The 13,470-nt window shown below is 60.6% G+C and overlaps 1 protein-coding gene across 1 annotated transcript; it reads left to right on the top strand.

Annotated features, from left to right (window-relative positions):
* Positions 1–7,997: 7,997 nt before the first annotated feature.
* On the top strand, positions 7,998–11,833 carry KCNJ9 (potassium inwardly rectifying channel subfamily J member 9). Its single transcript, XM_042976224.1, has 2 exons — positions 7,998–8,844; positions 11,224–11,833. The coding sequence occupies exons 1-2, from the start codon at positions 7,998–8,000 to the stop codon at positions 11,553–11,555; spliced, it is 1,179 nt and encodes a 392-aa protein (XP_042832158.1). The 3' UTR covers positions 11,556–11,833.
* The last annotated feature ends 1,637 nt before the right edge of the window (positions 11,834–13,470 follow it).

Raw genomic sequence — 13,470 nt, 5'->3', positions numbered from 1 at the left:
AGCTCCTACATTTAAGGCTGAACACCTGCAAGGTACCAGCTCTCTGAAACACAAACCTGACTGTGTCCCTTCCCAGTGTAAAAGCCTTCAGTGGCTGCCCGTCGGCCAGAAGTAAAATCCAGATTCCTCGCCGTGGGACAGAAGGCCCGCTACGACTTAGACCTGGTGTCCTTCCAGCCCCGTCCGCCTCCACTGGCCCTGCGCGCCCAAACCTACAGCCGCTCGCTCCTCCAATGCCGAAGGGTTGGTCCTGTGTTCTCTTCGTGTCCTTGATCTCTTTCTGTGTCTGAGGTGGAGCCTTCATCACTGACATCGCTCTGCCTCTCATCTCCAAGTTACACTCAGATCTCTGTGTTCAGCCTTGGGCTTTCTTTAGAGCATCTCAGTTCCAGCTGCTGGCGGGGGATTTCCACTCCGCCCGGACAGGCCCCAAACCGAGCTTATCTTCTTCCTCCTCAAGGCTGGCAGCCCTCGTGACTTCTTTATTTCTGTGTTTCTCCTGGTCAATCACATTTTTTTTTTAAGTTTATTGGTTTATTTTGAGGAGAGACACATGAGCAGGGAAGGGGCAGAGAGAGAGGGGATTCCAAGCAGCCTCCATGCTCTCAGTGCTGAGCCCAATGTGGGGCTCGAGCTCTCGACCTGTTAGATCTCGACCTGAGCTGAAATCAAGAGGCAGAGGCTTAACCGACTGAGCCACCCAGGCGCCCCTCCCTGTCGATCAGATTTAAAAACTGAAACTGATCTCCACTCTTCGCCCTTCCCTCTGCTCCACCCCTTGACACGTCAATTAAGCCACCAAATCCTGCCAGGTCTCCCTTTGTTATGTTTCTCTAGGATGTCCCTTCTCATTTCGTGGCCACAGCCAGGATCAGGAAGATCACTGACAGCCCAGGCCCTGGACCCACCCTTCCCCCTTCTCTCCATTCTCAAAGGAAGAGACAACCTGTTTTCACCATGTCAGTCCCTGCATCCCTCTATCAACCCCCAAACAGGGTGCCCCTTGCTTCCTGGGCACGGTCCAAGCTCCTCAGCTCGACGCTTTTAGGGTATGCCTGAGAGAGGCCAGGGAGGAAAGAGCCAAGGACGGGAGCAGAAGAGATACCTCGTGGTGAAGGAGAGGTCTCTGGAGGAGTTCTTTCCAAATGGCCTGCACCTTCCCTGGAAAGCAGAAGGGCCATTTGCTAAAAATCACGGTGTGGGGCGGCACCGGGCAACTAGAAAGAGCTCAGAAGTTCTAGAACAGCAAGGGTGCAAGACTGTGGAGAAGTACAGATAGCTCAAATGGAACTGTGGTTTTCGAATTTTAAAAGAGTGACTTAAATGGAGTTTTTGTTCTGAAGTCATGTGTTACAACATATATACACATGTACCCATCGCATACATTCCTTTGTACATATTGTCAAACAACAGTTCTCACTTTCTCAAATCTTTTTACGGAAAAGAGGTCCTAAGGGCGCCTGGCTGGCTCAGTCGGTAGACCATGCAACTCTTGATCTCCAAGTTGTGAGTTCAAGCCCCATGCTGGGTGTAAGGCTTACATTAAAAAAAAAAGGGGGGGGGCGCCTGGGTGGCTCCGTCGGTTGAGCCGTCAACTTCGGCTCAAGTCATGATCTCGCGGTCCGTGAGTTCAAGCCCCGCGTCGGGCTCTGTGCTAACAGCTCAGAGCCTGGAGCCTGTTTCATAGAAGATATGTATATCACTTGAGATGGGGAAACCGAGGCTCGGAGAGGTGAAGTGGCTTGCCTTGCCTGTGGTTACATAGTTAGAAGGTGTTAGTTTCAGAACCTGAATCCACACGTGTTTGGCTCCAAAGCTCCTCTCACTAGAGTGAATTTGCGTAGGTTAAACGTAATCTTGTCAACAGGCACGCAGGTTAGTATGAAAAATTTGCCACGGTTGTGACCTCCATGACCACCACCTTCTCCTGGGACCCATCCGTTCCCCGTGAAGTGAGGACTAATTCTGGACCACCCCTCCGTGGTGGGTAGGGGAACCATCTTTCTCTGAAGACCTCCCCTCTTCTCTCAGTGTAGCCAACTGTCTTCTCGATTGCTCCTTTCAGATTCATTCCTTCTGACAAAGGCCTCGTCTCCTCTTTGACCTTGCTCTGGAAAGAGTGGAGATCATTGATTGCATTGCCCACTATGGGGCTCCGAGCAACATTTGAGCTCAACGAATTTCCATCAGTAGTGGGCACCTCGTAGCTGGATGATCCAGACCACAGAGAACCGCGAGACGGAGGGACGAGGCTACATCGCCCCAGTCACTAAAGGATTATTGTTTAGGTATACATACCCCCTCCCTCCGTGAAATGCAGTGTACATAAACCCACATTTATAGGACGGAAGTTGACGGGTGCTTGATCACATTGCTAACGGAGTCTTCCCAGAATTCCTTTACCTAGGTGGCTCCTCTCGTACCTTTCCAGTTGGGTCCCACGGATTAAAATCCCATCAACACCCAATACACTGTGGTAGTGGGGAGACTACAGGGAATAAAGAAACAACCAGGGACCAGGAGCTGGGATGCCTGGTCTTAATCCTGCCTGAGGACCCATCCCAGACCTGGAAGGTGAGGACTAATCCTGGACCACCTCTAAATGCCAGGACTTTTAAATCCCGAGCAATCTGCACCAATCCTATCAAGCAAAATAGACCTGTTGATGAGAAGGCTCTGATCCCCTAGCTGTGCTGGAAAGAGCCAGAAGGCCAGGATGTGCCTCAGCCTGGGGTGCCCAGTGGGGTCCCCCCTGTCCTGGTGCTGTGCTCTGCTCCCCTCCCCCCATTCCCTCTGACCTCCACCCCCATCCATTGCTTCAATCGTATTCTCCCTCTGCTCTGAGTTTTCTCGGGCCCCAGCTCCCTTGAATTTATGACAATTGTTATCGTTTCTGCCAGATTGGCCTCCCTGCTCCACTAAATTCATATCCTCAACCATCTCCTGTTTTCCCATCATACTTCCTCTCCCACCTCCAAGATTTTACCCAAGAAGTCTCATGATCTCGTTCAAGGAAACCTTCCCAGACTGGTTGGTCCCAGGGCTCCCACATACAGCTGTACAGGCTGTGGACTGCACAAAGGCACTCACTGAGGGGGCAAGCTGAGAACTGAACGGCATTCGGCTTGCCAATCCTTGCACCCTAACTCAGAGCTGTATCTACTAGAAGGATTCCTCTTTTTATTTTTATTTTTGCCCCAAAGTACCACTTAACTCTCCAAGCCACATGCCATAAGGAATGCACCTGCCCAGAGCAGGCTCCTTTTTCTACCTTGAAACGAGGTTCTTTAGGGACCACCTACGTGGCCCCGGCCGTGCCCCTCCCGCCCTCCACATTCTCAAGTTCCAAACCCAGTCTCCCACCATCACCACTGTACTGACATGTTTTACCAACTCCTCGTAAAGTTGCTTTCCCTGTCGGGATACCAGAAAGCTGGGATCTTGCACCCTGGAACCTAAGAAAACTTGATTCCCTCCCTCTGCTCCAGCTCAATGAGAAACAAGGGATTGAAGTTAGAGACCAGGTGAAGTCCAGGCCCTGCACTGGGGAGAGGGGGGAGGCACCTCAGGAGCTGGGTGGTGGTCAGCGGGACTGAGGCAGGGGGCTGGCTGACACCCTCCGGATGGGCCTGCCAGCCCTGTGACGCCCCCGCCCCCCCCCCCACCCTCAGGAAATGGGGCCAGTTCTATGCAAATGCTCTCTTGCCCAGGGGTCCGGTTTCCTCCCTCTGAGCTCCTGGCACAGCAGAACCAACGTGAGCAGCTGCTTGGCAGGACAGAGAAGGGCAGGCTAGCAGTCCCAAGGCTCAGGTGACAGGGCCGGGCCCAGGAGACGGGGATGTTGACTGGGGCTTTAACAGCCCTCCTGATGCCAATCTCGGGCTGAAAACTCGGTATTTCCACTTGGAACAAGAAACGTGGGCAGGAGGGCTGGGGAGAGGAGGGCGGTGTACCCGCAGCGCCCCCTGCAGGCCTCACTGGGTGGCACCAAAACAGAGGAAGGCGGCGCAGGGTGGGGGTATCAGGAGATGCCCCGGATGAGGGTAACAAGGAGAAGAGAGACGTAGCCAGCATCTGCGGAGCATTTACACGGTTCCAGGCGCTGCCTCATGACAACCCCCAAAAGGAGGATAATCTCTTGGAGATGGATAATTCTCATTTCTCAGGTGAAGAAAGCGATCAGAGAGGTCAAGTGACTTGCTCGAAGTCACCCAGCTAGCAGTGGACAGAGCCGGGACTTGAACCCGGGACACTGCCTCCCGAGATTATACTACTCAGTCACCGCCTTTTCCACCTCCCCAGATCATTCCAGCAACTTCTAAGCCTCCAGTGTCCGTTTCTACATCTTCGCGGCCCCGCAGTGAGGCGGGGACACACGTGGAGGACTGTGGCTGCTCTCTCTGCCTCTGTGACGCTTGGCAACTCTCTTCCCCTTTCTGCTTTAGTGTCTCGTCCCTAAACGGAGAACACCATACCCCTCTCGGAGGGTGTCTCCCGGGGTCTTTAGAGGTGTGTGGCCAGCTCATAGCTGGCGCTCAAGGAATTATCGGTAGTGATATTCGCATTCTGTGTCTGCCTGTCTTTCTCCCCCACTGGACCACGTGCTCCCCGTGGGCAGCGACTAAGTGTCATTTCTGTAACCACCCCCACCTAGCACTGTGCCCAGCACCCGGGCTCTGCGGAAGTTTGTTGCACGGAGAATTTTAAGCCCTCACCTAGGCTTTTCTCTCCGTTGGAGGTTTGCGTTGTTTCCAGACTTTTCGCTAGTAGCAAAATACACTTTTAAAGCCCTTCTATCTGGGTTGCCTCGTGTGATCCGCACACCCCGTGAAGCAGGTTCAAAGGGGAGGTTTGTCTGCGTCTGTACCCTGTGAAAAGTGGATCGCTGGTGGTTCGAGGAAGGAAGCAACTCCTTGGGTCACGCCATAAACCAGTGACAAAGATTAGAGCCCCTGACCCCGCCTCCCTTCCTTGGGTGGACCTCTTTTCTCTCCAGCGATCTCCTCCTGGATCGGGATGGCCTCTCCGAAAGGGGGCGACATGATGGTGCCTGCCTGAGGGTCATGCCTGCACCCAGAGACCCCTGCTGGAGGTGATGAGATGCCAGCCAGCTCCCGGGGGTGGGGGTGGGGGGCTCGAATCCCCAGGAGATCAAACGCCTTATTCCCAAACACGCCAGGGCCCGTATTTTCGCAGAGCAAAAAGCTTCTCGGGGAGCGTGCCAGCTTTTTCCTCTTCTCTTTTTTTTTTTTTCCTGAGGGGGTGAGGAGGCGAGCTCTGAGTTGTCCAGGAGGAGGGACTCGGGCTAAAAATAGCTATGGCGTGTGGCTCAGCCTCTAGTGGTACCCAGGACTGGGGAGGGGAGGGGGATGCTCTAGAGCTGTCGCCAGACTGGTTGCTGTGGAAACAGGAGAGGAGCAGGGGAGCCTGGGAAGTGAGGATGACACGGACGGCCAGCCCTAGTCGGAGCTGCCGCTACGTTTAGGAGGAACAGCGGTGTCCTGTGGCTCCCACCCTCCAGGGGGGCCGGGGAAGGGGTGGTGTCAGGGGCATGGACGCTACCCCCCAGGGGTCTCTGCTGCCGGCTACTCTCCTCTCCACGCGCTGTGAGTTGAGTTGCGGGGGACTGGGGTTTGGGCCCCTAAATCCAAGGCAAGCGGGGGCTTGGGAACAGCTCGTTCCTGAGGGAGCTTGCACCAGAGCCCCTTCCAAAAAATAACCTCCCCCTGCTGGCCAGCACGCCGCAGGGGGAGAAAGGGAGATCCAGGAAAATGTGGCACTGGGGTCTTCCGGAAAGGGGTCACAGCATGCACAAGAAATAAGGAGTAAGCTGGAGGAACAGGAGTCTCTGGAGGGAAGGTGCAGAAATCAAGTCTATTTCACACCTTTACTTCCCCACTGAGAAATATGCAGCCTCCGCTCAGGAAGACAGGCGAGGGGACACAAAGTGAGGCTCGCCTAGATCCCTGGGGCGGTGGAAAGCAAGAGAATTCTGGGGGTGATCAGGCCCTGGGGTTCCTGCCCACCCCTGTGCAGAGAGATCTGCCTAAGCAGGCAGATGGGGGCTCAGATGACCTAAGACCCCGAGAGAACATCTGGAAGCCTCCCTGGGGCTGACGCTAGGAAAAGTGGGAACCAGGTACTTTTTTGCATGACTTGGGGTCTCTGAGCCAGTCAGTGCTTAGAGAGAACTTCTAGCGGGCGTCCCTGGCTGCAAGGAGGGAAAGGGAAGCCCATTGTGGGGGGAGGGAAAGACCCTGATCTGCACTGGACCCTGTGTCCCCTGACTCCTCTTGGAAAATCAATGTGGGGGAGGTGTCCCTAACTTCCAAGGCGTCTTTTTTTTATTTTTCCTCCTGCCCTCTACCCCAAACACACACACACACACACACACACACACACACACACACAGACTCCAGCCGAACACCTCATTCCAGAACTTAAATTCTGGAGCGCCGGGATTGGAGTTGTATATCCGAGCAGTCTCTCCCCGGGGCCCTTGGTCAAACATCCAGGCCATCTGTGATCCTTGTCGCCTTCCTCCTGTCCAGCCGCCCCTCCCCCATCCCAGCCAACCCAGGTTTCCCTGGAGTGGGCGGAGAGAACGAGTCCCAGGAAGAAGGGAAGGTTGAACAGGACCACGTCCTTCTTCTAAAGCTTTCCTTGCAGGGGTCTGGGGCCGGGGGAGGGGCTCTGGACCTCTCTCTCAGCACACCGCAGCCCAGATTGCTCCTGGGGGGAAGAATCTGAAGCGAAATCAGGTGGGCTTCCCTTGGAATGTGAGCCCTGGGCCATATGGTGGGGGGGCTGTGCTTAGGGTAGCCAGTGGGAAGCTGCCGCCAAAGAACGGGAGGGAGCGGGGAGGTAAATGTGGGTGCTTAGTGCTGCACTGGATGCGACTGAACAGGGCTCGAGGGGGGACGGGGACTAGAGGGGTATACAAGCCTAACTCCTCGTGAACTTTGTGCTTCCTCTACCCCGGCGGTCCGTGTTGACCTCATACCCTGCAGCCCTGCTGCCCCTTTTCAGGCCGTCCCCACGGTGGAACGAACCCGGGGGACGTGGGGCTGACACCCATCAGCGATGAGCGGGCTCAGTCCTCCGGGAGGACTGCCAGTGGGAACGTCCTAACGTGGGAACGTTCAGCCCCTGCCCCCTGGAGATGCTGCCCTGACCTTCCGCCCCTTCCACGTCTTCTCGGGCAGCAGCGGGGGGGTGGGGGTGGGGGGAAGACGACAGATGTGGGAGGGGGCGGAGCGAGCGAGGGGCGCGGGGGCCAAGGAGGAGGGCTGCGTGCGGGGTTGGGAGGGGGGGCGGTGAACTTGGGACGGGACGGTGGGGGTGGAGGGCACGGGGCCCGCGCAGTCTGGAGCGCGCGCGGAGCGGAGTGGGGGAGTGGGGACGGTCCTCGGGGCCGGGGTCCTTGCCCGGTGGGGGGGGAAGGGCAGCGGGCCGGCTCAGGGTGTGAGGCAGCCCCCACCGCGCCCCAGGGTGGGGGCCGCGGGGCGCCCCGGGTTGGGGGTGGGGCTGGGGCTGGGGGTGGGGCGGGGGCCGCGGGGCGCCCCGGGTTGGGGGCGGGGCTGGGGCTGTGTCTGAGGGTGGGTCTGGGGGCGGGGCGGGGCGGGGGCCGCGGGGCGCCCCGGGCTGGGGGCGGGGCGGGGGCTGGGGGCGGGGCTGGGGCTGTGCTTGAGGGTGGGTCTGGGGGCGGGGCGGGGGCCGCGGGGCGCCCCGGACTGGGGGCGGGGCTGGGGCTGGGGGTGGGGCTGTGTCTGAGGGTGGGTCTGGGGGCGGGGCGGGGCGGGGGCCGCGGGGCGCCCCGGGCTGGGGGCGGGGCTGTGTCTGAGTCTGGGGGCGGGGCGGGGGCCGCGGGGCGCCCCGGGCTGGGGGCGGGGCTGGGGCTGGGGCTGGGGGCGGGGCCGGGGCCGCGCCCCCTAGAGCCGGCCGGCGGGGGCTGAGGCTCGGCGCTCCCGTCCCGCAGGCCCCCTGCGGCCGCCGCCATGGCGCGGGCCGGCGCCCCCCGCTCCCCGGGCCCCGAGCCGCCGCGCCGCCGCGGCCGCCAGCGCTACGTGGAGAAGGACGGCAGGTGCAACGTGCAGCAGGGCAACGTGCGCGAGCCGGGCCGCTACCTGACCGACCTGTTCACCACGCTGGCCGACCTGCAGTGGCGCCTCAGCCTGCTCTTCTTCGTGCTCGCCTACGCGCTCACCTGGCTCTTCTTCGGCGCCATCTGGTGGCTGGTGGCCTACGGCCGCGGCGACCTGGAGCACCTGGGCGACGCGGCGTGGACGCCGTGCGTCAACAACCTCAACGGCTTCGTGGCCGCCTTCCTGTTCTCCATCGAGACGGAGACCACCATCGGCTACGGGCACCGCGTCATCACCGACCAGTGCCCCGAGGGCATCGCGCTGCTGCTGCTGCAGGCCATCCTGGGCTCCATGGTGAACGCCTTCATGGTGGGCTGCATGTTCGTCAAGATCTCGCAGCCCAACAAGCGCGCCGCCACGCTCGTCTTCTCGTCGCACGCCGTGGTGTCGCTGCGCGACGGGCGCCTGTGCCTCATGTTCCGCGTGGGCGACCTGCGCTCGTCGCACATCGTCGAGGCCTCCATCCGCGCCAAGCTCATCCGCTCGCGCCAGACGCTGGAGGGCGAGTTCATCCCGCTGCACCAGACCGACCTGAGCGTGGGCTTCGACACGGGCGACGACCGCCTCTTCCTCGTGTCGCCGCTCGTCATCAGCCACGAGATCGACGCCGCCAGCCCCTTCTGGGAGGCGTCGCGCCGCGCCCTGGAGAGGGACGACTTCGAGATCGTCGTCATCCTCGAGGGCATGGTGGAGGCCACCGGTGCGCGGGCGCGGGGGGCCCGGGGAGGGACCGGGGGTGGTGCGGGGGCGGGCCGGACGGAGGGCCGACCCCCCCCCCCGCCGGGGGGCCGCGAGGTCGGGGTCACCGGGAGCGGGGTGGGGGTGGGGGCACGGTCACGGAGCTCACACTTGCTGCGTGGCCCGCGCGGCCCCGAGGTCCTCTGGTCCCGGCGACGCTCCTGACCCCGGGAGGGCCCGTTCTCTTTACCGTGCCCATTTTTCAGACGGGACATTGCCCGGCAAGAAGTTCAGACGAGTGTCCATAGTCGCGGGTGTAATAAGCGGATAGGGCAGGGGTAGCCCGGCTCCCGGGTTTGGTGGTCCAGAGTTGGAAGGTGGAAGAAGGGGTACCTTCAGGGCTTTTTCCATCGCTGAGAGCGTCCGGGCCCCTGAACTTGGTGGCCAGGGCCTTCCATGGCTTGAGCTATTCCTGGGCTGGAGCTTAGGAACAGGCTGACAGCTGGGCTCACTTCCGCCTCAGCTTCCCCAGCCAGCCAAAGACTCAACTTCCACGGACCAAGGAACTAGATGATCTTAGCATTGCTAGCCCCTTTCCAGAAGGAGCTGTCAACACCCCCTGCCTGGGTGATGTCCGGACCTTCGACTCAGGCCTACATAGTGAAGGGTTTGGGAGCAGGTAGGAAGAGGCCAGCGCAGGGGCGCAGATGAGGTCCTTCCAGGCCTCGGATCTGGAAGCCGGAGGAGGATACGAAAGCCGCAGAAGGCTGCGGGGTATGGCCTGCGCGGCGGCCTCTGCTGGCTTCCCAGGCTGGTGCCCTCAAACCCCTTTCCTGGCCCTTCCTGCCAAGCCTCTATTGCACCACCCTCCGCCCCCATGCGCCCCATGGCTTCCTCACCGCGCCCCCCCCCCCCCCCCCCGCCATGCTTGCCCTAGCCCTTGCCCCTTCCCCTCCTCACCCCGGTCCCTTTCCTTGCTGTCCAGCCACTTGTCACTCGCCTGCCGGGCCCTGAGCAACAGCCCTAAGGAGAGAGGTCCCTGCTGCGCCTTCCCTCCCTCACAGCCGCTCTCCCCCCCAGGGTCCCTTCTGCCTCTTCTTCCCCTCCCCCACTGGACACTTCCTATTCCAGCCTTGGCCAGAGGAGTCAGAATGCCAGTGTCCCCAAGGTGTCTCAGGGCAGTGCTTGCAATGTGGAGAGCCGGTCCCTGGCTAGCTAACGCTCCGTCTCCCGTTCCCCCTTGTCCTGAGGTGGACAGGAGCTGGGGGAGAGACCCTAGAGGAGGGTCGCCTGCCCTGGTGGGTGTGCCTACCCACCAGGGAAGACGGGACACAGCCCCAGGGCGAGCAGGACTGGGGAGGGTGGCCTGGAGGAGATCGGGAGGGGAGCTTGTCAGACGTTTCTAGAGAGACAGAGCTGGAGAGGACGGTAATATTTTGGGTGAGAGAGTCAGGATTCAAAACGCTTTTGAAAAGCCAAGTAAAATGAGCCAAAGCCCAACGAGATGACATTTAAAAGGAATAAATATAAAATTCTACATTTAGGCTTTAAAAAAATCACTTATGTAAGCACCGCATTGAAGAGCTGGGGCGAAAAAAGAACCGGGGGTTTCAGTTGGCCACAGGCTTAATGTTGCAGCAGTGTGATCCAGCTTCCAAAAACGCTTATGTAACGTAGTCTTGGGCCCTATTAGCGAGAGCCTCATGGCCGGGAGAGAGGTGGTGAGCCCTCTCCATGCGTGGCGCGGGCCACAGCCGGACACGTATCACGCTCAAAGTGCCGAAAGGGGTCCCCTCGGCCATTCAGGTTTGCAATCAAGACGGCAAAATCGGGGGGAGCCAGGTCGCATGAGGAAGGATGGAGGGAGCCAGGGACGTGCAGCCTGAAGAAAAGACGCGATGGGCCCCGAGTCTCCTGTTTTCAGATACTTGAAGGGGTGTGAAATGGCCAGTGGCAGAGTTTAGCTCTTATTAGAAACAACCTGTTGGGGGCGTCAACGCTTGTGAGGCGGTGAGCGCCCCATCCCGGGTAGTGGGAAGTAGAAGCTCGATGCCCGTCGTCAGGCTCCAGTGGGACGGCCTGTGTGCAGAGGGAAGTTGGATAGATGGTCCCCAAGGTCAGTCTCAAGGTTAAGCTTCTCTGATGGGGCACCTCCGGCAGGGAGGAGGGGAGAGCGTGGGCTGGGGGGTCCAGAGAGCGAGGGCGGATGCAGAAGAGGGGAAGCTGGGCGGGTACAGGGGTGGAGAAGGGGGAGAAGATGGGCTGGGCCAGAGAGGGGTGGGGAGGGACAGAGAGAAGAGTGTGGAATAGGGTCGTGGAATGAGAGGCAGGAGAGGGAAGCCTGGGGCTGAGATCCCCGCCCCTCCCCCACCCCGGCCACGATGCGCGTCCCTCCCCGCAGGAATGACGTGCCAAGCTCGGAGCTCCTACCTGGTGGACGAGGTGCTGTGGGGCCACCGGTTCACGTCGGTGCTCACGCTGGAGGACGGCTTCTACGAGGTGGACTATGCCAGCTTCCACCAGACCTTCGAGGTGCCCACACCGTCGTGCAGCGCCCGGGAGCTGGCCGAGGCCGCCGCCCGCCTAGACGCCCATCTTTACTGGTCCGTCCCCAGCCGGCTGGATGAGAAGGTGGAGGAGGAGGGGGCCGGGGAGGGCGCGGGCGGAGGGGCTGGCGCGGACAAGGAGCAGAACGGCTGCCTGCCGCCCCCGGAGAGCGAGTCCAAGGTGTGACCAGTTTTCCTCCAGACCCCTGTGGCAGGGCCAGACACCGGTACCTGGGAGCTGGATGGCGCGGGCGGAGGAGGAGGCAGGCAAAGCCCCCCCCCCCCGGGGACGCGCTGAGGCCGGAGAGCCCCCTCAGAATGGCAAGCCCAGAATCCAGCGGACGGCGCGGGGCCTGGTTTCGGGAGGACGGACGGTGGGGACGGGTAACGTGCCAGCCTGTCTGTGTTCGGCCCTCACGTCTGTTCACGGGTGGACGGATGGGCAGAAGGATGGATCTATGCGGGGCTGGATGGGGAGACGGGAGCAGACGGACGGACGCTGGCGGGGAGGTAGACGGACGGACTGACGCAGGTGGCGGGCCCGGGGCCGCTGCTCGGCCCTAGGGCATCTCTGTGCGAATTCTGGAAAGGCGCCCTTTCCCTCCGGAACCGGTGCCGTCCCGAACCAGAGGGCACGGCTTGGGGAGCGGAGTGCGGGCTGGGTTTTAGTCCCCACTCACCTCCCCGGCCAGCCTCCCCGTGCTGCGGCCCACCTGTCTCGCTGGACACGGTGGCCCGAGCTGACCCCGAGGAGAGAACGCCGGGCGGGCGGAGGTGGGCCGGGCCGAGGGTGCCCGCCCCGCCCCCACCACTGTGACCGGAGCAGGAGGGCGGAAGGCTGCGGGGGTGGCTCGGCCGGGTGTGAGTGACCTTGCCCCCACGTGCAGGGAGACAGGGCCCGGGGAAGGAGGAGCAGGGACGGCTATTTTCTGACAGCGGGACGAGAGCTCATAAATAGCACTGCAGCGGCAGGAGAGGAAGAGGGACGCTCCGGGGAAGAAGAAGGGCCAGGAGAGGTCTGGAAAGTGAGTTCGCTCGAGCTAGGGTAGAGGGGCCCGTGGGAAAGCGGAGTTTGTCCTGGGGCACGGCGAGCCGGGCGCCACTGGCGGGGTTCACCGGGTGCACGTTGGGTACAGGGCACTGACCCAGCACAGGCGGGGCGGGCGTTCGGAGACCTGGTTCCCGTCCTCGGGACACGGTGTCCCTGAGGCAACCGCACCAGGTGTGGCTCAAACGGAACCCGACCGTCTCTCGGAGCAGAGGGCGGGAGGGTTCGGTGATCGGAAAGCTGGGGGCTGAGTAAGGCCCAGAGAACGACAGAGAACGAGTAAGCCAGCGCTTGCCAACTGGCGGGTCCATCAGAGTCGCCTGCAGACCTTGTGGAAACGCAGACGGCTGGGCCCCGCTCCCGGAGTTTCGGCCTCGACAGGTGTGGGGTAGAGACCAAAAACTTGCATTTCGAGCAAGTTCCCAGGTCATGCCGATGCTGCTGGTATGGGGGCCACACTTTGAGAACCACTGCTCTACGTAGACTTGGAAGTCACGTCAGGAGGTAGGGCATTTGAGCTGAGGAGGAGCTGAAGGGGAATTGTGGAGAAGCTGAGGGGGAGCCGAGAAGAAACTGAGGAGTAGCTGAGGGGAAGCTGAAGGGGAAGCTAAGGAGCAGCTGAGGAGTAGCTGAGGGAAGCTAAGGAATAGCTGAGGAGAAGCTGAAGGGAAGCTGAGGAGTAGCTTAGGGGTAGCTGAGTAGCTGAGGCGTTGCCGAGGGGAAGCTGAGGAGTAGCTGAGCTGAGGAGTAGCTGAGCAAAAGCTGAGAGTAGCTAAGGAATTGGTGAAGAGAAGCTGAAGGGAAGCTGAGGAGAAGCTGAGGAGTAGCTGAGCTGAGGGGAAGCTGAGGAGTAGCTGAGCTGAGGAGTAGCTGAGCAAAAGCTGAGAGTAGCTAAGGAATTGGTGAAGAGAAGCTGAAGGGAAGCTGAGGAGAAGCTGAAGGGAAGCTGAGGAGAAGCTGAGGAGAAGCTGAGGGGAAGCTGAGGAGTAGCTGAGCTGAGGAGTAGCTGAGCAAAAGCTGAGAGTACCTAAGGAATAGGTGAAGAGAAGCTGAA

This window comes from Panthera tigris, chromosome F3 (genome assembly GCF_018350195.1).
Source record: "Panthera tigris isolate Pti1 chromosome F3, P.tigris_Pti1_mat1.1, whole genome shotgun sequence".
Lineage (NCBI taxonomy): Eukaryota > Metazoa > Chordata > Mammalia > Carnivora > Felidae > Panthera > Panthera tigris.
This window is presented reverse-complemented; position numbering and strand designations above follow the sequence as displayed.